The 26,955-nt window shown below is 39.7% G+C and overlaps 1 protein-coding gene and 1 pseudogene across 1 annotated transcript; one reads left to right on the forward strand and one right to left on the reverse strand.

Moving 5' to 3' along the window:
• Nucleotides 1–619: 619 nt before the first annotated feature.
• Nucleotides 620–16,059, reverse strand: LOC137272421 (3-oxoacyl-[acyl-carrier-protein] reductase FabG-like). The gene is made up of 9 exons (XM_067804801.1): nt 15,723–16,059; nt 14,614–14,753; nt 13,667–13,759; nt 12,494–12,632; nt 11,349–11,389; nt 10,845–10,914; nt 4,037–4,073; nt 3,188–3,263; nt 620–1,719 (listed from the first exon to the last, which is right to left on the reverse strand). Exons 1-9 carry the CDS (start codon nt 15,757–15,759, stop codon nt 1,564–1,566), a joined length of 789 nt encoding a protein of 262 aa, XP_067660902.1. The 5' UTR covers nt 15,760–16,059; the 3' UTR covers nt 620–1,563.
• A 1,510-nt stretch (nt 16,060–17,569) lies between these two features.
• Nucleotides 17,570–24,853, forward strand: LOC137271711 (uncharacterized oxidoreductase TM_0325-like; annotated as a pseudogene).
• Nucleotides 24,854–26,955: the final 2,102 nt, after the last annotated feature.

Genomic DNA, 26,955 nt, shown 5'->3' on the forward strand with positions numbered 1-26,955 from the left:
TGTCAACCAAGTCCGCGAGCCAGACCAACCGATCCTGTGAATTGCCTGTTACAAAAAGCATTGGTTGCTGAAATGGGGTGACTATTGAGGGGGAAACAACTATTGCGATAACCACAGTCTGTTGCGACCAACTATTCCAATACTATTGTAATAGTCTTTTCCTTTAAATTGTCTCATTTGAAGTCATTTTCCGAATGAATGTATTGTTTATATGGAATAAAAACAAGTTGTAGTTTCAGTCTCTTCAAATAACTGACAAGAAACCTGAACCCCAGATCAAGTAAACGTTTAAAACACAAACTCAATGCAGCTGCAGCTGCAGCTGCAAGTCTGGTCCCAAACATTCCAGCTCCCAGCTCCTGTATATTGTGCTGCACATTTATCAACGGAAGCCAATTACTAAACTATCGATAGTCACACACACTATCGTAGCATCGATAGTTCTTTTTTTTTCATTTCTATCATCGATTAATACTATCGAAGATTCAGCAATTGCAATCCATCGAGCCCTATTGCCTTCACCTGTTCTTCACGCATAGACTGAGCATAGCAAGGGAACACATCCAAACCTCAGGAAGACGTGCTACCCGAATCTAGTGGAATAATTAAAACGAAAATAAAAGCGCAAAAAGAACGATAAATTGTTCTTTATTCTGAGAAGCACACATGGCAAAAAATGATTAATGTCACATGACTTTAACAATTAAAACCATTTTCAATATTCTAGCATACAATCCTTATATTCCCACTCGTGATAAATTCTCTGTACATTTTTAAAACACTATTTCCTTTTCAAGAAATAATGCATAAAATTATCATCAGGAACCGAAAGTCCTATACGTAGATATCATGCGCAGAGTTACATATTTTTCACGGTCTTGTGAATCAAAATAATCAACCTGTTAACTTCTGTAGGGCATACTAGGGAAAAACTGTTTCTCGGCTATTTAAACAACAACACCGAGTATGATATACATGTTTTCACGTCATAGCCTGACATCGCGGTTATATGCTTTAGTTAAATGATAAGCAGCTATAACTGCCAAATACGTGCCTTCCTGATAGAACTGTAATATTGCCGAAAACAGGTTGGTGGGTGTACGTGCATGTCAGGTCAAGCTATCATAAGGGCATGATGTAACCATTACATGACTACTCTTCTCTTGACGGTGCAGTGAGTGTGTGTGTGTGTGTGTGTGTGTGTGTGTGTGTGTGTGTGTGTGTGTGTGTGTGTGTGTGTGTGTGTGTCTGGGTGTGTCTGGGTGTGTCTGGGTGTGTGTCTGTGTCTGGGTGTGTGTTTCTGTGTCTGTGTCCCCATATAGGATACATAATTTGATTACAACCTACCAGCTCAAGCTGCCATAACAGTGTGATGTAATTATTCTATGGCGGACGAGTCTAATCCTACCAAGCATCAAGCGGCTCTTCATATGCGACAATTCACTTCTCATCTTTATTACATATACGCATTTTCCCAAAATAAACCAAGCTTATAAGAGGATTGGGTTTGATTATGCTGAATTTAACTGATACGTCCTCCGCTTCGACTTCACAACCCGAGCTTCACTTTAAGGTACAATGTCGACCTCCATCGACTAAAAGGATCTGTCCCGTCACGTAACTTGCAGCGTCGGAGGCAAGGTAGCCAATAGCTTCAGCCACGTCTTGGGGTGTTCCCAGTCTGCCAAGAGGGTTGGCATTGGCTTGTGCCTCCAAGAGCTGTAAATGTATAATAATAACCTTTCTGGAAATATTACCACAACGGTCATTCCTATTACAATCTCCCCTAAACATAGATCTGAAGACACCTAATTACATGTCAAATTCAGAACGACCGATCAATCAGAGATTGCGAATGCGAAAATTGTTATGCGCCCTCGTAAACACCGGGCATTCTCATGTCATGAACAACTGATTCGTATCTACTTATCGAGAGACATCGAAAAAGGAAGAAACTTTCTTTGTCCTTTGAAAGTACCCCAATTCAGTCTCAGCCACATTTCAGAAATTTCAAGATTTTCATTGCACTGCAAATGAAGAATTCAAAATATATTTCTGCGGGTGGCCTGGACTGGGAGTGGTCAGTCTGAAAGTAGTTCCTTAGTACCTGGAAGCTCGAGACAAATTGTTTCTGACTGTCTGGTACCAACTGCTGACAGTGATTTCATGATCTGATTTTTAAAGTAGGTTTATGGAGTAACCAAAAATGTGATGTTCTGAATTATTTGGGCAGTGACATGGTATCATAATTAAAATAGTTCATAGGTAAAATAGTTCAAATAGAGCAGTGAAAGCCAGTAAAATGAATGAGTACACAGTGAACTCAAAAACAGCTAGTCGAACAATTTTCAAATTCTGGGCACTGCATGCGTCATACCATGACGTCATTCAACTGTTAGAGATATAGTTTCGGGAGAGTTTGCCAGTTACCATGGCAACGGGTAATATTTTCAGTTGTCACCCTCATTTGAGATGTGACACGTAAATAGCGAATACCACACAGCGAATAGCTAATAGGTCACATTGCAAACGAATTATACGAAACGAGTGTCCGAATACCAAAGGAAGGTCACGAGTTTCGTATAATTCGTACGTAATGAGACGAACTGTGGTATTTCATTTATGATCCACGTTGTACATGCATAAATTGACAAAATAGAGTTTGTTTTGTTATTTGTATGGTTTCAAACGAAAAACCAAAACCGTTTTCAGAAAGACTTTGCGGAAGAATGTTGTACTGTTGTACACTTTTTGCATGACGTTACACTGTAATGACGTGAATTCACGTGCTTGTTATGAATGGAAACGTAGTTCGGTCACGTAACTGAGAGGTCATGTCTCGTTATCCAACCAAATCATTAGAATCTCAGGTGACGTCGTCACGACACACGCAGCTACCCGTACGTTGACCACGTGGGTAATACAGTACACAATTCCTCCGCAACCTCTTTATGAAACCGGTTAATGCATGGAAGACGTGGGTAATAAATAAAATATCACATTCGGTCTCATTACATACGAATCATACGATACTCGTGACCTCGTGACAAGGACACCCGGTTGGTATGATTCGTATGCAATGAGACCGAGTGTCTGTTGTAATAGGTGACGTGTATTTCGATGCATCCTACAGTGCTGATGAGATCTATCTGACCAGCGTCAACGTTGTATAGAAATTTACACTCACCTTCTGTATCTCGTCGTCTTTGCCGTGGAGGACAGAACCTTCTCGTCCGTATATCAGAGTCGGCACAAAGCCGGGGCTAAAACAAAAATGGTGCAAATAGCTTAGATGCTAGTTTGACGTTGAACACAGACAGTGAGTTTTACCTGAGTGAGTGAGTAAATATTTAACGTCACATAGGCAATCTCTAAGCCATATCGTGACGATTTGTATCAGGGATATGAATGATATCTTGTTGTGATCGAAATTACAAAGTTGAACGGGCTGTGATTGTGTTGGTATCGATAGACTACATCCCTTCTTAGTAGATTTCATGCTGCATTCCAGTGTTAAATAAGACTTGGCTTGGGGCAGTTGGTACGCCTAGAAATATGATTCAAAACACCTTACAATCAACTAACAATAAAATGTAAATGATGTAGACTGACTAACGTTTAGTCCCTAAATGTATATAGTTCACAGAACCAGTAATATCTAACTCCATTTAAAATAAATAAAAAAGCAGTCTCAGTTAGCTGGTAAAATCTGGACCACAGGCTAACTGTAGCGCAAATGGGGTTGCGCAGCATAGAGAATATGACAAGTTTTCTTATAACACTTATAATGAACCAGCCTTACTCGTCACTCGTAGGTATCATTATTACAATATCTTTTAGCGGCATTTAGAAGTTGTTATATCTGACCAAGATCTTTTGTGGATAAATCTTCTTTTAATTCTTTGACACACAATGTTCCGGGGTCATTTGATGAAGGGGTCTGAAATGATCCCGAAATGTTGTGTGTCAAACAATTAAACGAGGATTTATCCACAAAAGATCTTGGTCATCAATATTTTGTACAGCAAATTCTCACTTCACAGAATTCACCCGAACGTTCTTGGGCGCGAGCTCTGCAAAAGAAAATAAATCTTGCATAAACAACTAGCAAGGCTGTGTACTCAGTCCATTTTTATTCTCCTTCTTTATCAATGAATTGGCAATTCAAATTGAAAATAATTGTAGAAATGGTATCCAGCTACACCCAAACGTGTTTCAGCTTTTTCTTTTATTGTTTGCAGATGACATTGCTCTTATGTCAAGTACAACTGTTGGTCTCAAGAAGCAAATCAATGAATTAGAAAGTTATTGCGAACAGTCTAAACTGAATGTGAATATGAATAAAACAAAAGTAATTGCTTTCAAGAAAGGAGGTAAATTGTCTCGACACGAAAAATGGTTCTATAAAGGCAACCAGACTGAATCAACAACTTCATACAAATATCTAGGTATACATTTCACTAATCATCTTTCTTGGTCAACCCATGCAAAGTACGCATCTATTCAAGCACAAAAGGTGTTATTAGGTATATTGCAAAACTTAAAAATACTTGGAGATTTAAACTTAGCATCCTTCTTCTTCTTGATCTTAAAGTCAGTCCGATTCTGTTATAGGGGGCAGAAATTTGGGGATCGCAATACTTTGACCAACTAGAAAGAGTTCATTTATTTGCCTGCAAGAAGTTTCTTGGGGTAAAGAGGAGCACACCTAGTGTAATGATTTGTGGTGAACGTGGTTGGTTTCCTCTTGTTATAAATTCGCAAATTAAAGTATTACTGATCAAATATTGGCTAAGACGTTTACGTATGTCGTCTTCTCGTTTACCAAAAAATGTTATGAAATGATGATTTTATATGACAGAAATGGACACACAAGTTGGGTTACGAAGGTAAAACATCTTTTATTTACAACAGGCTTTAGTCATATGTGGTATGAGCAGTATGTTGAGATTCCTTCAACGTTTATTGGGCTATTTACACAGAGATTGAAAGATATATACCAACAGAACAGGCTTGAAAAACTGTCCACTTCTACGAAATGTCATTACTATGCATCCTTTAAGCCATACATTTATACCAAGCATTATCTGTCATGTGTCACGATACCAAAACATTAGAGTAAGTTTAGCACGTTTTCGCTGTTCATCACATGATTTGTGGATTGAAAAAGGTAGGTTTATGAAGATAAAAAGAGAAGACAGATTATGTAAATCGTGCAATATTAATATATTAGAAAACGAATATCATTTTTGGCTCACATGTCTACTGTATGATACGCTACGTAAATGTACCTTAACCTTTAGCCTGCTGAATTAATTTCAGCATAAGGCGTTAATAAGAGGGTGGGTGATTTCAAACACTCAGTGCGTCACTAAATAAGGGACAACTGAAAAAATATTCAGCTCATTAATACTACATACAAAAATAAACATTATTATCAAAAAATATCCAGATAATTTCAAACGTACAGATATTAATTACAAGACAAACATAAATATAGTAAAATTTCCTGAATTTACCTGAATTACTCGATTGGTAGCCGGATGCGTTTTATACTAGGAACCGTATAAATTGTCCAATTATCGCAAACCGATTTCAATATTCTTACTACTGATATTTCATAAGTATCTGACTTTAATTTCGTATATTTGTATCGGCAAATATCCGCGCGACGACAAATTAAAAAATAATTCTGAAAAAAAAATAATCGAAAACGTTCGTCGTAAACAAATAACATTTTCGATGTCATGACAGGTCTTACTGAAATGGCACTATTACGTTTATTTAAACGTGTCATGTAATGAAAATAGCAGAATAAAATACATGATTCATAAGCATTCATGAGTGCAAATATCAAGTTTTATGGTTCATTAATTTTTGCACAAACCCACAAAAAGACGGTGTTAAATCGTGTTACGCATACTAAAAAAACAAACATGGCGTGCTTTGTCGAACTCCTACATAAAATATAGCTTTTTTTGGTCAGAAGAAAGATTACAGAACTCTTCTGTGTAAGACCTGGTGAAAGAGGGAGAATTTCTCATTCTACAAGTGTTCCATGTATCATTTTCCGTTTAGCATGACGAAAGACGGACGAAAATTAAGATCGTGAAATCTAACTTGTTTTCTAGTAAGTGCAAAGGTCACCGGATGTGATGTCACAGACGGGGATTGCCTGATGAAATTCATTCGCTATTGAATATGAACAGAAAAGTTGGAGATATTTCGTCTGAATTTAGCACAAATAACTGTTTAAAGTGATTAATCAGAGCTCATAGAATTTTCTTGGTGTATTTTTGACTATATAATTCGCACATAGCCGAACCAGTTTGACCTTGTATGCTCCCGTGACCCGGAAACAGTAGTCGATCAACACTGCAGATGCAAGTTTTTCAGTATCTTTTATTTGAATTTTTGTTCATATTAGGCACATTACTTTATTGTCCACTGAATATAAAGATAGCAAAGATATAATTGTGATGCATGTTGATCCCAGCTTATTCTTTTTTTCACATGGTCCAACACAGAAACGTGTACAAACATCATTCTCAACAACAGGTGCGCGGATATGGGCGTGGCATTTGTGTTTCAAAATAACATTCATGCTTTTCTTTTTATGACGATGTAGTGTAGTAAGAACTGCAGTATACATGTTTTATAAACAAAAATATATTTTCAGTTATAGTTTCACATGAAATCGGAGATGATTTGATAAAAATTGCTTTCATATTACATGATTGGGAAAATTATATGTCTCACTTTAGAACAAGTTGAATTACATTCATAATTTTATGCAATGAATTAACGTTCTTGATGAACAATTACGATAGATTTGTCAGTGCTTTATGTTTCATAACTGGTTACAACTTTAAATCTTTTCATATACTTTAATATGTTAAATGATATTAATAATATGACAATTATTTTTCTCTCTCAAATAGACAAGGGCAAAGACACTTAAAATCTGTCAATGCATTAGCAACGTGTAAATAACCAAATTTTAATTAATGTCTTTCAGTAATGTGGAAAGCTGACAGTTTTGCACAATTTTTTATTACAACTACATGTATGCCATAAAATATATGGATAGATGTTACAAATTATTTTGTGTATTTTATTTCTTCATAATATCGTGCCAAAATGTACATCAAATACAAATGAGTGATGAGTTATTTTTGTTTTCAACAGTACCACTTTGTTTGCTGAATTATTGTGAATAGCATGTGACAAATAATGTCAATTATGTTGTTGAAGTAACAGTACATGTAAATTTATCAGAAAATGTTATCATTTGATAAAAGAGAAACCATATACATATAAGAAGTTATATTGTCTCTGGTGAAAGTAAACAGGCTTCATATTCTGTAAATATATATTATTCTACCTTATTGTCTTTTCCTGGGTTTAGGAGCAATGTCACAATATGAAATGGGTCTAATGAACTTTCAAGGATTGTTTCTGTTTGCTGAAGTGTCTGATGGTGATATACTCCAATTATTTAGTGTTCAATAGCCTAAACCATCATGAAACAAGAAACATGAAGAACAGTCTTCCTTGAATAACAAAATGCCAAGGACTGAGCAGTCTTCCGTTAAAGATCTGGAAGCATTTGACATATATGTCTTTGCCATATACACATGGCAATGAAAAAAATCCAAATTGAAATCTTAAAGAATATCTCCAAACTGGACAACAAAAACCACTCACTGCAGAGCTCAGTATTAGGAAAAAAGAAATTTACTTGCCACCACATGATTACCTTGATGCCACAGACTAACATAGGTTGCACCTCCTATTCAACACTTAATTATCTGTCACTTGTAGTTTTGATATTCCATATTCAAAACATCACTACAACAAAATTATTCTAGATCTGGTATGATAATTTCATATTACTTCATGAAATTTCATCACAAGAAAAAAATAAGTCTGTCTTTCGATCACTGTCAGTGTAATCACTGCTCCAAGAGTTTGGATCATCAGTCTGTTTCCCAGATGAAGTCTGTTTTAACAGTAAAATATGAACATAGACAGTGTGCAAGTAGGTAAAAAGTATGGCCATAAACATGAGGTACATTTTGCAGTTCAGATTGCACTAGTGCAATATCTAAAAGCTCTATGGAACCACGGACTGAGCCACATGACATGATTTTTTTATACAAATATGCACACACGTCAAACAATTTGATCTGAAACATTACCTGCATTATACTAGGCAGAATTAACTCCGAAAGCTCTGCTGTTTGGAGTAACAAAATAATTTCAATTTTGCTCCAAATTCGTGAACAAAAGATGTGATGTTTAGCTGTTTTAATGTCTAAAATAAATACTGATTCACAAAGACGATGACAGTTGTTTTCTAAGCAGTAATTAATTTTTATGAAATACATTTACTGTACGTTACATTCTCACACTAGCTCTGGTTTCGTTCGTTTCTGCAAAAGGAAAAATGATTTTTTTTCATGACATCTTCAATCATCAAAATTGTACTTCTTGTAACGATATACACGGAAGAATATTCTGTTGTTGTTACGACACACTGACAATTTATATGTCTCCCCGTGTCAGAACATTCTATGAAAAAAATAGACCGCGAAAATCATCGACTTCGGATTTGCTAAACTAAAGATCAACACATCGACGGCTAACTTCAGGAGAAATACTACAACACAAGCGACAAATGACAACTGCTATTGAACACAACTAACAGTAAATGACTGAGGATGACTGAAAGGTAATTCTGGTGTATAGTATTGATCTTACGGGAATTTGAATCAGTTTAGAAAATGTATCAATGGTCGTTTTCCAACTCGTTCACATTTTACTTCCACGAGTGCCAAGCCGTGTACGTGCTTCCGGTTTCATCAAGGGTGGGTACAATTACAAATATTGTGATACTGTTTCATGATCTGCATTATATAGGTATTGAGTCGTTTTCTTGCAATGTATATGAGTTCAGATTCTGCTTATGAACGCATATTTTCAAACATCCTTCGTATCTTGTCACTTAGAAAGACCGCGAGTTTGGCCACGCCCTTTCGGGTCACCAACGGCTGTCAACTTTGTGAATGTTGGAAGGTTTATCAAACCAAATCAAAATAAAATCGCTAAATCTGGTAATTTCTGTGCAGAGGCAATAACATTTACCTATTCACACCGTGTAATTAATTCCAGATAAAATAATTGGATATGTCAAAAGGATGGCACATTTTCTTCGGCATCACGATACATGTGGAGTTGTTTGTTTACCGCCGTTGCCATGATCGTTTCTATTCGTCCAATCGATGATATAACATTGAGATTGGTTTTGTTTATATTTATTTGAGCCGAAAGTTACTAATTTTTAGAAAATGGGAAACTTATGAGCTTTCTCTTCGTCAAGGAACAAAAAATATCGATTAAACTATCAAAAAATATTTCATTATGAAGAAAATATTAGACTGGGTACCACACGGCGTGGTGCGCTGGAAGTCAACAATGGCCGTTATTTTCGACTGCGTGCCGAGAAATTCGGCGATCTCATTTTTAATTCGCGGGCGTTTCGTTTTAAGGTATATAAACGTATTGAACATTACATATTTAAAAAGGTGAGAATTAGCACATTCCATACATCATTCATATGACACGTAAATCCGACTCGTTGAATAATTATTGCAAGTTTTATTTGGAGATGTCATTATCCTGCACTCCTGTCGAATGGGTTCGACGGTAGCATTGAGAGGATTAAAGAATTTTATTATCTCCATCCATCTGTAGATAAATTTTACTCCTTACTAAACTGCAAGAATCTGATATACCATGCTATGAAACTCAGGAAAGAATAATTGCCACCGACCATCGTCCGAACGTCACAAAAATATTGTATGAAAATATAATAGCACATAATACTGTATATACATGTAGGTGTAAAATGATTCTATATACTGTACTTTATATTGTACTATAGGCATGTGGCCTTTGAGTACTGAATAAAATATTGATTAATTGGAACTAGCATGTTACAATGAACATACATACAGACACTTTTAGTCAGTCAAAAAGTTTTTCCACCCTGTCTGTTTGAATCTTTGAATTGAATGAGTGAGTTACGATCGGCAATATTTCAGCCAAATCATGACTAAAACAAGGTATAGATTTATAATGATTAAAATTAAATGATAAAAACTTCTCAACGAAGGACAGTAAATCAACTAGATCATCACAGATAGATATTTAAAATTAGTAATTAAATCTAAGTCAGTGTAACTATTGAGGACGATACGATATAAAATCGGGCTATAGATCGCCAACAACTCCGATTAACTGAAATAATCGAAGATTGGTTGCGGTGACCAACCGACCAAGAAATCGATTACAATTTCTCAATATCGAACATAAACGATTTTGGAACGAATGTTTTAGTGTTTCAAATACTTGATAATGGAACATATCTCTGAAACTGTCAGAGCCCTAAAACTTGTTTTTTCTCAGAAAAATAGCTGCACTAACCGAAAAGTCATAACTGAATAGTTGTTAAAGACTCCAGGAAGTATATGTTCATGATATATTAGCCATAGCAAGGTGCATCATATCATACATATCTGCAATAAAACCCCGGATAGAAAAATCTAAAAGATGACGCTTACAATTTTCAAAGACTTTTCGTTAGTAATAATATCATTTGTGAGATTTCAGTCAATTCCCGACACTAGTTTGTAGCAATTTAAGCCCTAGTAAGACTATGCGAGTTTAGTTTTACGCCGATTGTAGCAATATTCTAGCAATATCACATTGGTGAACAACATAAATTGTTTTCAAACAAGTCTTCAGCGTGACGGGCGAACTCTTTAACCGCCGCGACTCACCCAAAGCCAGACACTGGGTAAACATGTCCAGGGCGGCCTTGCTGATGCAGTAGATTCCACTCATAGGCGTCTGGAACACATGCCACACTTGGAGTATCCCCATGGCAACAGATGGTTTAACAAACATTTTGTTTTTTGGCTTTTTTTTTTTTAATTTCGGGGCTCCATTTAAAATGTAATCTCAAGTTAATCGGACTAGATCACGTGACAATCAAATTACAATTTACATTCATGTCAAGCAAGTCGGTAGATATTAGTGAGAGGGGGTAACTCCGCGTACGTCACAGGAAATTCAGGTAACCGGAAACTCGTTTATCAATATAGGAGGAACCGTGAACGTCCGGATAAATGAGTTTTGACTGCAGGATGACATAGTCAACCAAGTCAGCGATATGGCCACCACGCCAAACATTGGTTAGTGAAGACCAATTATAACCCGGTTCTTCACGAGTCCGAAATATAGAAAAATGACCATTTCATAAAGAAAAACCCAGTTTTACTCACCGCCTTAGCCCCGAAAAGACTTGAGATGTTTACAATGTTCCCTGCAACGAAAATCATGTTTAATTCTTCGATGGAAGAAAACAGTGTTTGGGGGCATTGAATTACACCATTTCACGTTTTACAAGAATGCACAATACTACGATGGTTGGTACATCACAGAATATTATTTGCAAGTCAAAAGTAAATAAACAATACTATTTATTTAATTGTATCAAAAACGGTTTCTAGTTGTAGCCCTTGTCCACAACCTTGAGCATCCAGTCTAACACCAAATACGTTTTCTTACAGACGAGTCATTTTGCAATTCATCGTTCTCATTTGGAGACAAAGGCACAATACACACCCTAAGTCACCTCAACGTGTACCCATAAGTAGAGCTGTGTATTGGCAAATGAAATGTATTGCAATATAGTGGAAGCTGTCATAACCGACATCCGTCCAATCCGGCAAGTTGTCAACACCAGTATATAATCTCAGTTTCGTCCGTGGCTTGTGCATTTATCATAAGCTCTACAATCCGGCATTCTGTCTAAACAGGATTATTTTTTCAGTCCCGATGACTGCCGGTTTAGACAGCTTCCATTGTATATTGCGATTCAGGCAACCTTATTGCAATACGTATTGCGATATATTGAAAACTTAAGTGTTTGACAGTAAGTACCGCTAATTCCTCATGGCGATCGTATTTTCTACAATAGTCCCCATATATATCTCATGGCGCTGATAGCAGCAATCTCAAAATTAACTGGCTTAGTCAGGGATTTTCTTTCATTATACAATTCGTAGTATTACATTGAATAACGTAGGAAAATCTTGTTGTGAATGAAATTTTAATTCAAAACGTAAGGATGATCACAAAAAAATTTATATGTTGTTTTTACCCAATATACCGGTTCTAAGAAATAATATTGCAACATGTATCGTTTGAAAAGCGTATTGGTCTTCTCTGATGTACCTACCTTATGTGCCAGCAGATACGCCCGATACTCCGCCAGATGTTCCCACCCTGCGTCTTCTAGAGATATATCCACCATACGTCACTCCCACCCCCCACCCACCCCCCCACCCCACCCCCACCCCCAGATGTACTCATTCTGCGTCTCCAACAGATGTATCCACCCTGCCTCTACCCCAAAGTTACCCACCTTGCGTTTTCTCCAAGTGGGGGACTGCGAGCTGTGACAGGAGGAAGGGCACCTTCATGTTGAGGTCCATCGTTTGGTCGAACTGGGACTCCGACATCCTCAGGGACTCCACGGGGAAGAACAAACCTGCGTTGTTTACCTGCAGTACAGGTGGCAGAGGGGAGACAAACGGATGATCAACACTTACACTCACTCATACACGTGTAGTCGTAAAGCAAAAAGCATCCTAAAATTACGATTGTATATATACTCTACAAAAAAGAAACGCAAAATGAAATTAAAAAATGATACTTACAATTTTGTACACATATGTAAACTCAAACATTTTTTTAGGGTTGCACAGAGAGTAAGTGGGGAATTAATCTCGAAATACCAGGTGTGTTCTTTCTTTTGCCTGTTTATAAAACGGCGACACTAGACGGTAGGTCACCGGTTGTGCTATTTTAACATCTAATATACCCTACCCTGGCAAGCTTAAAATTGCGTGATAAAAAATGTTCATGTTTTTTATGCCCAGACCAAAAGACTAAAATCACACATGTTGCATTGTGAGTATCAGGCCCCCCATATGTAATGGAAGGAATTAAGGCAAATTTGAAAGAATTGCATCTCAAATGTGAACAAACGCAGCCCACTCGCGAAACAATTGCAGTGATATCGGTAGTTTATCGGTAATAGCAGAAACACAACGCCCCTATCGGAAACAATGTTGTTAATGCTTGAAACAAGCTCGGCAATCTTCGGAGATTTCTCGGCTCTGTTCCGTGATTTGTTGGTCGCGTCCTGAAACTCACACATCAAAACATGGCGTCACTCGAAGGAGCACCCGTCTCGGTGAGTTTTGTTTCTAGTTTCTATTGTTTTCATTTTTATAATTATCCATCTTTGACCACCCATGTTGGATGCGTCTAGGTGTGAGGTGTTGTCGGATCCATATATTATTAATTATTATTATTAGATTATTAATGTTTACGTCTGGAATTAGGAAGCCTCCGTGTGTTTGTGTGTGTGTGTGTGTGTGTGTGTGTGTGTCTGTGTGTGTCTGTGTGTGTCTGTGTGTGTGTCTATGTGTGTGTCTGTGTGTCTGTGTGTAGTGCGTGTGTGTAGTGTGTGTGTGAGTATGCTTATTTGCAATTCAGGCAATAAACGTCGGTGAGCGGTTGACACACGTACCAGTACGTCGAGTCTGCCAAACTTGACAACCGTCTTTTCAATAGTGGCCGTCCGGAACGCCGCGTCAGTCAGGTCACCGTAATGGGTCCGAATCTGGAAGTCAAACGAGAGACGAATTCATCTGTTGTGTTATCACCTCCACTGTACTACACAGAATATGTAAATTAAACGAGAGGGGAAATCATCTGTTATCATCTCCACTGTTCTACCCACAATCTCTACTCTGCATGTTATCACGTTATCACGTTTAAGGCCACACTCAGCGATATTCCAACTATTACACATAGGCTAATAATGTGTCAGAGGGTATCGAATACTAACAATAGTTTACGTTTTAACATGCTGTTGCTCACGTTCTGTTTGAGCATACTGTTGGTGTCGTTAAGTTGAGCATACTGTTGGTGACGTTGAGTTTGAGCGTACTGTTGCCCACGTTGAATTTGAGCGTGCTGTTCCACACTTTAAGTTTTAACATGCTGTTGCTCACTTTTAGTTTGAGCTGCTGTATGTCATCTATAATATCATGCCTCTCGTGTTGGAAAGAATTAGCTTTGTTCTTCTTTTCAGGTTCCTTTGTAAGCTTTGTTTTGCGGTGTGGTTGAAATCTGGGAATACATACTGCGATGAAGCGGTGTTCCGTTAATCTTTTCTCTTAGTATAGCATCTGTTTGGAGTGTTGTGTAGCAGCTTGAACTTTCAGCCCAAAGTGCTTTTGGGGTTGAGTATAGCAGAAAGTATTCATGCTCGAACATGTTACGTTTTGATATGTTCACCCACGATCTCACTCAGATAGGCGCACTGCACGGATCGGAAGATGCCATACCAAAATATTATCTGTGTTAATTCATAATGTATGTAAAAAGTCAACTGGCCGGGTGTGTCAGGTAATACTACCTGGTACTAATGGTGCACAAAACCGGAAGTACAATACACTTCACAACACTCACGTCGTCAGCAGGTATCCCGCAGTTAGAGCATCGCTTGGCGACATCGTCCAGTCTCGTCTTATCTCGCCCCGTTAACGCGAGTTTGGCTCCATTTTTTGCAAAATGCAAAGCTGTTCCCTCCCCAAGTCCGGCACTAGCTCCTGGGGAATGGAGGAGCATGCATAAATAAATACAAACACGTAAATTAGGTTATGCAGATTATCGGTATGCCTGATGTTTATTATTTATGGTAAATACACTTAGTACACAGTGTGTTTTTGGTTAACTGAATGGACGGAAGATCTAGAAAATCTTATTGAAAAATGGGATTCATATCCATTTGCAAATTAGTTACACATTCTTTCTTTGAAATTTTCTACCTTGGCTCTGCAAGGATCCGCACACAAACCAAAATAGCTAACTGTCTCACTCGCTCTGCCACTCACTCACAAGCTTTCCCTTGAAGGCCCTGGGTGCAATAGGCCTTCAGCAATTCATGCTTGCCATGAAAGGCGACTACGCTTGTCGTAAGAGGCGACTAACGGGATCGGATAGTTGACAAATGTCAACTTTTCCGAATTGCGCACATCGATGCTCATATTGATGATCACTGGATTGTCTGGTCCAAACTCGATTATTTACAGACCGCCGCCATACAGCTGAAATATTGCTGAGTGCGGTGTAAACCTAAACTCACTCACTCACTCACAAGCCAACATACATAACTTCAGTGGGTCCATCAACCCATCTCACTCCCCGACACACATTAAATTCTGCACTATTTCTAAAAAACAAATCAGTTACATTTGCTACAAATTACACCCGACATACTGGAATTTAACAGAAGGAAAAATTATAGAAAATTGTCGTATAGTCTTCTCCTGGAGGGACATGGCCCCGCTCGTGCACTGTAACGATGACATTGCACATCTAGTAAAAAACAAACAGGCATGATATAGCCCGCTCTTGCACTGTGACGATGACATTGCACATTTAGTAGGGCGATAACAAAAACGAACAGGCATGATATGGCCCGCGTAACTCCCCGAAGCATTGATGGCGTTCCTGAGCTGACTTACAACCTTCTACATGCATGCACATGTGCAGGAAAAACAGTTTGTCATATTTACCCGTAATAAGTACAACTCGGCCTGCGAAACTCGCCATCACGTCGCTTTTGCTGTTACTTTTGTCAACTGTCACGCTTCGCTGGTACACTTCGAGGAATAGTATGTAAATTAAAAACGTTCAATAGACGTCACCGACGCTTTGTGGGCTGCTATCGATGTTGCCAGACCTAACGAATCATTTCGCTGATTCAGTAACGACGAAGTCACACAGAACGAGGCTGCCCGTAATGCCTTAGCTCTGACAGTCAGTGATAGCCGGCCTCACAGTGCATGAACCGTGCTAGGTCGGTGTACATGCCAGGTTGGGATTGCACGGAGAAAGCCACATGACCCAACCGTCGACCTTAAACATGCAGCTGTAGATATGCATTACACCTCTTCACAATGTTTCTTCACTAGGTGCACTCGTTATGCATTAACAACGCAGAAATTCTCATTCTAAAGTGCACGAGATAATCTATGTTGAGCACTCTGTTTATCATAAAACATTGCAACTAACGTTTCTTACCTTAGTTACAGAGATGGAACAAACAACATGTTGGAATTAAACATACCTCCGATTATAATATGAATATATTACATGTTGTTTGGCAACCTGACATAGACGATGTCTCCACAAACTATGGGGTCGTCATTCCGTCTTACATCCACCACGGCCTTATAACAGAGAGACAGGTCGAAACTCTTGTCAGGTTGAATAGTTCAAATCCACTGTCCTGTCTAATAGTGGTGACACTTAGTTTAATTGTCTTGCCATCTATGGTGACGATAGGTGCTCTACGACTTCGACGTCTGAACCTTCTATGGTTTTGTTGCTGTGAAAGGTTCCTGGTTGTGTTCCTGTTAAATTGTCCTGCCATTTAAGGTGTCCAGGGCTCTGTTTCGAACATTATCTGTGCGGTTCACAACAAACGTCGAATGAACTTATACCATATGAAATAACATCTTTTTCACATCTGCCATTTCAGCTGCAGTAGCAGTAAATGAGTAAATGAACCCTTTAACAACTAGGCTACCCAAATACCCCACCACTGCACATTTCTCTGTATTTATGCTGCCTGATGGTTATCGTCGAGTTCAGATGTGTCATGAACAAGATAGTGAAAGAAGCACCCGACAAATCCTTGCACACACGCTTTCTACTCATAACTAACTAGTATCTGATCTGTGGGCAGGGCTTAGGTGTACTTCATGTGGGCAGGTCTCAGGTGCACTGCATGTGGGCAGGTCTCAGGTGCACTGCACGTGGGCAGGTCTTAGGTGCACTGCATGTGGGCAGGTCTTAGGTGCACTGCATGTGGGCAAGTTTTAGGTGTAGTGCATGTGGGCAGGTCTTGGGTGTAGTGCATGTGGGCAGGTCTTAGTGTACTGCATGTGGGCAGGTCTTAGGTGTAGAGCATGTGGGCAGGTCTTAGGTGCACTACATGTGCATTGTCTTGAGCTGGACTAGTTTTCAAATTTGCTAGCCATTCGAGGGGTGGGGGTAAGGATGTTATTCAACGTATTTTTCAACATTTTAAGTTAATTTTTTAAATTATTAATTTGTTACTGTAAGTCCATACTGACATGTATCAGAATCTTAAAAGTTGCGTTTTGCGTTTCATGTGATCTTCAGCTTCAACTGATATATGACCTGAGCTCTGCGCACAACATCATACAGCAGGCACTAAGTGTGTTGATGCTCTTTTCCACAATCCCTGTCTGTCCTCTGCCTGCGGCCTACATTATCAGCCTGCAAGTCGACGGTGACATCTATTTACTCTCTATGATTTTCCTCGACTAGGACAGTGAGTTACACTTAGGTACACTTACACGAGCCAGACAGTCGGGACAGCAGAAGCGACGTGATGGCGAATTTCGCAGGCCGAGTTGTACTTATTACGGGTAAATATAACAAACTATTCCTGCATTGAGAAGTGCATGTAGACAAGTGTAAACTCAAGTCATCTCAGGAACGCTCTCGTGGTGTCAGGATGCCTGGTGTTTGGTATTCCTTACCGTGCACAAGGAGGGCTATGAAACTCAACTGAAGCCACCAACAGACAAGGCGACAAATTCTTGAATTTGTTTCGTGTTGCACAGAAACACACACACACACACACACACACACACACACACGCACGCACGCACGTACGTATACCCCGCTTATGTTCACTGATACCGAATTCTTGATGTTGATGCGTGTCTCTGTTGTCGACATTGCTCGGTACTGTTCCTGGCTGTTCTGTTGATGCAAAATCAAGTTTGTCGAATCTTGGGGGGTTTTTTTCAATGTTTCTATAAATATTAATATCCTGTTTCTCCATTCTCCAGGAGCGAGTGCCGGACTTGGGGAGGGGGCGGCTTTGCATTTTGCCAAAAGGGGAGCCAAACTCTCGCTAACGGGACGAGATAAGACGAGACTGGAAGGTGTTGCTAAGCGATGCTTGGAGTGCGGGATACCTGATGGGGATGTGAGTGTTGTGGATGAGGTTTGGTACATTCGGTTTTGTACACCCCAAGTAGGTTTAGTTTGTAATATCCGACACAATCTCCGGACTGTTACACATATTGCAGACGGCGTGTTTACAACTAACATTTTATTCTACTTTGGTATTACATATTTCTATCCATATAATGTGCTTTTACAAACGAGTACATGGGTGAACATTCCAAGACGAAATATGTCCAAGAGTCAAAACTGAACATGCTATAAACGTAACAATCTAATTATACCCAACCCCAAAACCGATGCGATCAAGTGATTATTCAATACGCCACACTTGACCTTTTGTGTGTTCCATTATCAGTTTTCTTCAATGTATTTTCTTCTGCTGAAAATGTAAAAAATTCTCGTTACTCAACCACTGCTTCTCACGTTCAGTTTGAGCGTGCTGTTGAACATGATATTGAGTTTGAGTATGCTGCTGGCCACGTGCTGATTGAGAGTGCTATTGCTTACACGATATTTGTCATTCACGTACCAATTTACTCCACGCTGCTATTAAACTTTTTAACAGATCAAAAGAACATGTGAAATGCTTGTCATCTGCATTAGTCATTTGTCGGTAGAGGTGATAAAAGGTGGTTATGCACAAGATCGTCGTATATGTACATGATCTTCACGTATTTTTCTACAACGTGAACAACAGTATCTTCAAACTCAACATCATCAAAAGCATGCTCAACCTGAACGTGAGTATTAACTCAACGTGAGTACGGCACGCTCAAATAGTATTAACTCTACGTGAGTACGGCACGCTCAAATAGCATCAACTCAACGTGAGTACGGCATGCTCAAACAGTATCAACTCAACGTGAGTACGGCACGCTCAAATAGTATCAACTCAACGTGAGTACGGCACGCTCAAATAGTATTAACTCTACGTGAGTACGGCACACTCAAATAGTATCAACTCAACGTGAGTACGGCACGCTCAGATAGTATGAACTCTTCGTGAGTACGGCACACTCAAATAGTATCAACTCAACGTGAGTACGGCACGCTCAAATTGTATCAACTCAACGTGAGTACGGCACTCTCAAATAGTATCAACTCAACGTGAGTACGGCACACTCAAATAGCATCAACTCAACGTGAGCACGGCATGCTCAAACAGTATCAACTCAACGTGAGTACGGCACGCTCATATAGTATCAACTCAACGTGAGTACGGCACGCTTATATAGTATCAACTCAACGTGAGCACGACGCGCTCAAATAGTATCAACTCAACGTGAGTACGGCACACTCAAATAGTATCAACTCAACGTGAGTACGGCACACTCATACAGTATCAACTCAACGTGAGTACGACACGCTCAAATAGTATCAACTCAACGTGAGTACGGCACACTCAAATAGTATCAACTCAACGTGAGTACGGCACGCTCAAATAGTATCAACTCAACGTGAGTACGGCACGCTCAAATAGTATCAACTCAACGTGAGTACGGCACGCTCAAATAGTATGAACTCTTCGTGAGTACGGCTCACTCAAATAGTATCAACTCAACGTGAGTACGGCACCCTCAAATAGTATCAACTCAACGTGAGTACGGCACGCTCAAATAGTATGAACTCTTCGTGAGTACGGCACACTCAAATAGTATCAACTCAACGTGAGTACGGCACACTCAAATAGTATCAACTCAACGTGAGTACGGCACGCTCAGATAGTATGAACTCTTCGTGAGTACGGCACACTCAAATAGTATCAACTCAACGTGAGTACGGCACGCTCAAATTGTATCAACTCAACGTGAGTACGGCACTCTCAAATAGTATCAACTCAACGTGAGTACGGCACGCTCAAATAGCATCAACTCAACGTGAGCACGGCATGCTCAAACAGTATCAACTCAACGTGAGTACGGCACGTTCATATAGTATCAACTCAACGTGAGTACGGCACACTTATATAGTATCAACTCAACGTGAGCACGACGCGCTCAAATAGTATCAACTCAACGTGAGTACGGCACACTCAAATAGTATCAACTCAACGTGAGTACGGCACACTCATGCAGTATCAACTCAACGTGAGTACGACACGCTCAAATAGTATCAACTCAACGTGAGTACGGCACACTCAAATAGTATCAACTCAACGTGAGTACGGCACGCTCAAATAGTATCAACTCAACGTGAGTACGGCACGCTCAAATAGTATCAACTCAACGTGAGTACGGCACGCTCAAATAGTATGAACTCTTCGTGAGTACGGCTCACTCAAATAGTATCAACTCAACGTGAGTACGGCACGCTCAAATTGTATCAACTCAACGTGAGTACGGCACTCTCAACCAGTATCAACTCAACGTGAGTACGGCACGCTCATATAGTATCAACTCAACGTGAGTACGGCACGCTTATATAGTATCAACTCATCGTGAGCACGGCACGCTCAAATAGTATCAACTCAACGTGAGTACGGCACACTCAAATAGTATCAACTCAACGTGAGTACGGCACACTCATACAGTATCAACTCAACGTGAGTACGACACGCTCAAATAGTATCAACTCAACGTGAGTACGGCACACTCAAATAGTATCAACTCAACGTGAGTACGGCATGCTCAAATAGAATCAACTCAACGTGAGCACGGCACACTCAAATAGTATCAACTCAACGTGAGTACGGCACTCTCAAATAGTATCAACTCAACGTGAGTACGGCACGCTGATATTTTATCAGTATGTCAATGAATAAATACATCATTGCTCATCATTCCAAAATTGATAAATATCCCTAAACATTTTTGTCCAGTATAGTATCAGATAGCACTCGTTAGGTCATCTGGAATAGGTGGAACGTGGATTACAAACGTGATAACGTACACAGCCGAGATTGTGTGTTGACCAATAGAGGTGATAACAGATGATATCCTCTCTCGTATGGTTTACAGATTCTGTGTAGAACAGTGGATGTGATAACACAACAGATGAATTCGTCTCTCGTGTGATTTTCAGATTCTGACTCTTACTGGTGACCTGACTGACGCGGCATTCAGAAAGACCACCATTGAAAGGACGGTCGCAAAGTTTGGCAGACTTGACGTTCTGGTACATGTACGCGTTCGGCGACGCTTCTAACCCGAATAGGTCGTAGGGAACACCTTTTTTATTTTGTTTGTTTTGGGGGATTTGGGGTTTTTGTCTTTGTTTTTTTGTTGTTGTTGTTGTTGTTGGGTTTTTTTGTTTTGTTTTTGTTTTGTTTTTTTTTTCTTTTCTTTTTTTTTTTTTTTTTTTTGGGGGGGGGGGTATATATCCATCATTTAGATGGTATAGTTAAACTGGTGACCACTCCATCAAGGAGTCATCAAGGGTCGCCGTTTACAATCAGACAAAGGAAAGGACGCATAGGGTATTTGAGGAATACTTTTGAAAAGGTAAAGATATTGAGAGTACTTTCATTACAAATACCAAAAGTGCGTGTGCGTGTTGCCAAATTGCCGCACAATATCCTTTACATCGTTGTGAAAATTACTGTTTTGTTGAATCGAAGGAAGAGTCGGTTGAGATTGGTAGTCATAAACCTGTTAAAAGCACATGCCAAGATTATCAACAGCGGAGCGAGAATACGACAGTGGAGTGGTGGCTGAACATTTTGCACATCATCCTCAGTCAGCAAGGCTGGCCACAAATCTGAACGTCCATGAACTGAAGACCAAGCACCACCACCTCAAAGGATAACCATCACCCGTGCATTTCCATCGGCGCAACCGGATGTTCGCAATGACGTCATCAGGGTCAAGGCATCACCAGGAGTGAGTGCATATAGTTTTACGCCGCACACATCAATGTTTCCGCTATATGGTCGCGGTCTGGAAATCATCGAGTCTGGACCAGACGATCCAGTGATGGACAACATGAGCATTGATCTACACGTGTCAACAGTGTCACCTATAATGAGCACCCAATTCCCTTACTTGCTTCTTATACAAGCATGGGTTATTGAAGATCAGTTCTAACCCGGATCTTCACGGTTCCTGTCCGCAGTAACACGGTGATGAGACGATTGTAATCAACCCGTGACAACAGACTGAATCGTCTACGAACTATGGAACTGGCCACGTCCTCAGTGTTTACTATAGCCGTGGTGCTTTGGCAGCGTGTACACAGTCGTAATTTAAAGATGCATTTGATTTGAGGTTGGACCATGTGTGAATGTTGATCATCCGTTTGTCTCACCTGTCCCACCTGTACTGCAGGTAAACAACGCAGGTTTGGTTTTCCCAGGAGAGTCCATGGGGATGTCGGAGACCCAGTATGACCAGACGATGGACCTCAACATGAAGGTGCCCTTCCTCCTGTCACAGCTCGTTGTCCCCCACTTTTAGAAGACGCAAGGTGGGTATATCTACGGGAGACGCAGGGTGGGTACATCTGTTGGAGACGCAGTGTGGGTATATCTGGGGGCGAGATGGGTGAGGGTAAAGTGGGTGTGCAGATACAGAAGGGTTTACTTTTAGCATGCAAACAATATTCTATGATATGCCTACCCGGGTAAAACTACCGGGCAAGAGAAAGTTGCCACTTTGAAAGTAATAACATAAAAAACAAAAACGGTGAAACAGGTTTGACCTGAGGAAACGCTCGCCAGAATGCAACAATATCCTGATAAACAAAATACTGATATCGATGTTGAACCGAACATGCACGCATTAACCAAAAAACCACCACGAATAAGCCAAGAATGTTACAAGCACAATGAGACAGGGCTAATTTGGGGGCAAGACCTTTAAGCTGCAGCTAGGCCATAATTGATACCAGCAAACAGTTGGGGAGAATGCTCTTTACAGATGAAAGTCTGATCAGAAACGAAGCCAGAGATCGACCTGTTTAAATTCATCAGTTCGCGGAGTCGTTTTGCGCGTCATTCGTGGCCAGAGCAAAACAAGACTGGATTTTGAGTGATGACACCTCATGGCCTTACACAGTCAGAATTGATCCAGTTTTTCTGCGCAACTTTAACGTCAACGCAATGCCTTGGCCAGCGCATTCTTCAGATATGAACTCCAGTGAACATCATGTTGATGGTCAGCTGAGACAGTGTGTCCCACCTCCACCGAACTGATAGGAACTTGAACAGACCTTCTTGAACTTATGGAACAGCATTGCCTCTGACGTCTTCCGCCGACTGACAACGTCAGTGAGGGGGCGTATGTTTGCGTGCATGGATGCCCAAGGTAGTCCCACTCGCTACTGTCCCACAATATGCATTTTGGAATTAACTACAATTTGTCAAATTCTAATTTTGACTCAATGGCTCTTTCTTAATGAACAGAGGTAAATGCAAGGCAAGAATCGTGATGAATTTTCAGTCAAATTATTGAAAAAAATTATTTCTGTCTGATATATTGTCATGAATCTCATATACGTCTCTGTTTCTATTTTTTCTCAGGTGAGTTGATGAGTTTCATGTGCTCTGTAGTTTTAGCATAATACACGGTTTTGTTGTCTTACTAAACCTGTTTTTTCTCTTTGTAGGGAACATTGTAAATATAACAAGTCTCAGCGGGAACAGGGCGGTGAGTTCAACCACTAGATTTGTGGTGTGAATGGTTTGGGTGGTCATCTGTGTCTATGCAGATAGACTGGGATGTTGTTTTTCCCTGGATTGTCTTATCAACGCTCGAATATAAAAGACGAACAGCCGAAACTCTCAGACCCCTATGTAGTCAATTAAACAGTGTCATGCCGCGGAGAGCGGTAGTGGTTCGATTCTAGGGCTGTGGAAACCCCTTCACTCTCAAACCCCTATATAGTCAACTGAATAGTGTCACGCCGCAGAGAGCGGAAGTGCTTCGATTCCAAAAGAAGTTAAGAAAATTGTACTTATTGTTTCCGTGGATAGCTCTCAACATCAACGGGGTATCTGTGTATATTTCGGTATGATACTGTATGCTAGAAATATAACTTGCATCAATCAGGTCTGCTTCAAGAAACTCCATAGTGGCATACACTTCTCTATATAAATGAAATGCGACGCGAAGACACGTCTCGCTCACCTCACCTCACCTCACCTCACCTCACCTCACCTCACCTCACCTCACATCTCGATTCTCGCTTGTGAGTTGGAAGCAGCTTGCAACTCAGAGTTACCTAATTAAGATGAGAGTGCTAGCGAATGTTGCAGAATGGAGATCGAAGTGGTAACCCAAAGTTTCAGAAAAATATGTTGAGTTCCTGATTCTCCAAGACAAAACTGAGCACAAGAACACCTGGGATATTGAAAGATGACCGACACTGTCTGAAGGTAATTCCCAAAGGAAAGATATTTAGATGTTTTCTCCCTTTAATAGCGACGAGTCAGTCGTAAGGCCCATTAGCGTCGTTCGGGTTAATCGTCATTCAGGTTAGTGTGTGAGTACATGATCAGAAACTGACTTCGGCTTTTCTCGATCTTATGTAATTTACTCTCTGTTTGGACGGGTAAAGGTATTTGTGACTAAACTTGTCGTGAGATATCTTCAGATCTTTTTGTAGGGGTGATTTTAATGGGAATGGCCGTTGTGGTACTATTTTCCTCAATTAAATTATTGGTGTACATTTACAGTTCTTGGAAGACCAAGAGACTGTCAACCCTCTTGGCAGACTGAGAACACCCCAAGATGTGGCTGAAGCTATTGGTTACCTTGCCTGAGACGCTGCGAGCTATGTGACGGGACAGATCCATTTAGTCGATGAGGGTGGAGGCTGTGCCTTCAAGTGAAGACGAGTATCGTCCGCCGTAGAATAGTTACATCATGCCGTTATGACAGCTTGATCTGACAGACAGTTGTCAAAGTACTTCGTATCCCATATAGATATCTGTCTACCTATATGCCGAATGCAGTGAATATTTAGAAGTATCAAATGAATTTCAAGATCTGCTCTGGTTATCGTGATATCCCCGAGCAAACGAAAACGGCACTAGACGTCAATATTTACCTTGAATGTTAAAAGAAAATGAATTAATCTATTTATATCTCTGTGTCAATGATTAAAATGTGAAGTACTGCATGAGGCAAAAAGTATGAATTTGGTTTAATGCATTATGTGTATTGTTAAACAAGAATAACCGGATTTATGTATTATGCACCAAAGTTTTGTTCCTTTGTTTTTCCGATTATCTGATCGTATTACAGGGGAAGCTGCCCAAACCGACATCTGTCCAATCCAGCAAGTTGTCAACATTGGCATAAAATGTGCTGGATTGTAGAGCTGATGATAAATGTACAAGCCATGGATGGGACTGAGATTTTATGCAAAACAAAACTTTGGTGATCAGAGCAGATCTTGAAATTCATTTGATAAATTCTAAATATTCACAGTGACTGCATTCGGCATATAGGTAGTTCTAGCTGTGAAGAAATTATACTGACAGCGTGTTTACCTTTGCGGGGGACGTCACGGCTGATGACTGAGTCAGCAATATCCCAGCTGTATGGCGTCGATCTGTAAATAATCGAGTCTGGACCAGACAATGCAGTGATCAACAGCATGACCGTCGATCTACGCAGTTAGGAGACGATGACATGTGCCAACCAAGTCCGCGAGCTTTACCTCCCCATCCCGTTAGTCGCCTCTTACGACAAGCACGAGTTACTGAAGGTCAGTTCTAACCAGGATCTTCACTGGAAGACATTGATGACTAATTTTGAACCAACATTTCAATCAATTTCCATATGGAAGGAAGTTGAAAAATGGCTTACAACTGTTTCAGAGGGTGGAATTTATTTTTCACAAAAGAATATTTTATTTGGATTTAAATGCAAACACGTTAATCCATTGACTGCAAAAGTGATGGCTTTTCCTAATTGTAGTTTCTCAGCTTCTGGACCACCTCCCATGCCTTATTTACCAATCGTTGTACTTTTATCCACAGATAAATAGCAAAAATAGTGATAAATACTGCCCATATTGAAAAATAAAACAACAACAAAACTCACGAGTACACGAATTCTATATATCATGTTCACGTTACTGGTTCCATCTGAAGAAGTAACTACCAACATTAGCAACAAACAGAATTTTGCGGAAACTACTGGAAACTAAACTAACGGTAGCAACAACTGTTCTGTGTCATTTGATTTTATCTCTGGCACAATGTCACTGATATTTAACTTTTCAATGAAATTGTGCTCAGACAGAAAGTAAAAATCCATTATCTAATTTGCATACTTGTGTGGTTGGGGGCATGGCCTATACGCTATCATGTCCTAGCATGATGTCACAGATGAATGCTTTACTTAAGTGATACATCTGTTATGCCAGTTACATGCCTCCCTGATATACACTAAACGTCAAATCAAACATTAACCTCTACCTTTATGACTTACTGAAAAACCAAAGGTACCTAAGTAGGTATTAGTTCACAAGAATGCTTAACAACACAGCTTTAAGCAAAATCTCAAAAGAATTAATAGTTAGGTGAAATGCGTCGTTTTCAGAAAAGTTAAATTGTCCCATTTTCGACATGCCGAAATACACGAAATAATGATTAGATATACAAAAGAAATATTGAAATGAAATTCTGCTTTGAGACAGAGATAAACCATTTAAAGTCACCAGTTTTTAAACTTTTGAAACAAGAAACAATTGTAGAGTTAAAATTGTAAAAGAATCATTCCTATGATTTCAGTCTTTGAAAACAATTTCTGCTGATTTGCTTGAAAACAAGTAAAATGTGTCTGATAATGTGAAAATGTGTTTAGAAACATCTGAAATTGTAACACTTCATTTACACGCTTATTTTGACCATTA

The sequence above is a fragment of the Haliotis asinina genome, chromosome 2, assembly GCF_037392515.1.
Source record: "Haliotis asinina isolate JCU_RB_2024 chromosome 2, JCU_Hal_asi_v2, whole genome shotgun sequence".
In the NCBI taxonomy this organism is placed as follows: domain Eukaryota; kingdom Metazoa; phylum Mollusca; class Gastropoda; order Lepetellida; family Haliotidae; genus Haliotis; species Haliotis asinina.

Bases quoted from the DNA above. Each gene is read 5' to 3' on its own strand.
- LOC137272421 (XM_067804801.1), bottom strand. From the start codon at position 15,759: ATGGCGAGTTTCGCAGGCCGAGTTGTACTTATTACGG. The intron at 12,633-13,666 runs GTACGTGTGTCA...CCTGTACTGCAG, and splicing joins TTGGCAGACTCGACGTACTG to GTAAACAACGCAGGTTTGTT. The intron at 4,074-10,844 runs GTGAGTCGCGGC...TTTCTTTTGCAG, and splicing joins TACCCAGTGTCTGGCTTTGG to AGCTCGCGCCCAAGAACGTT.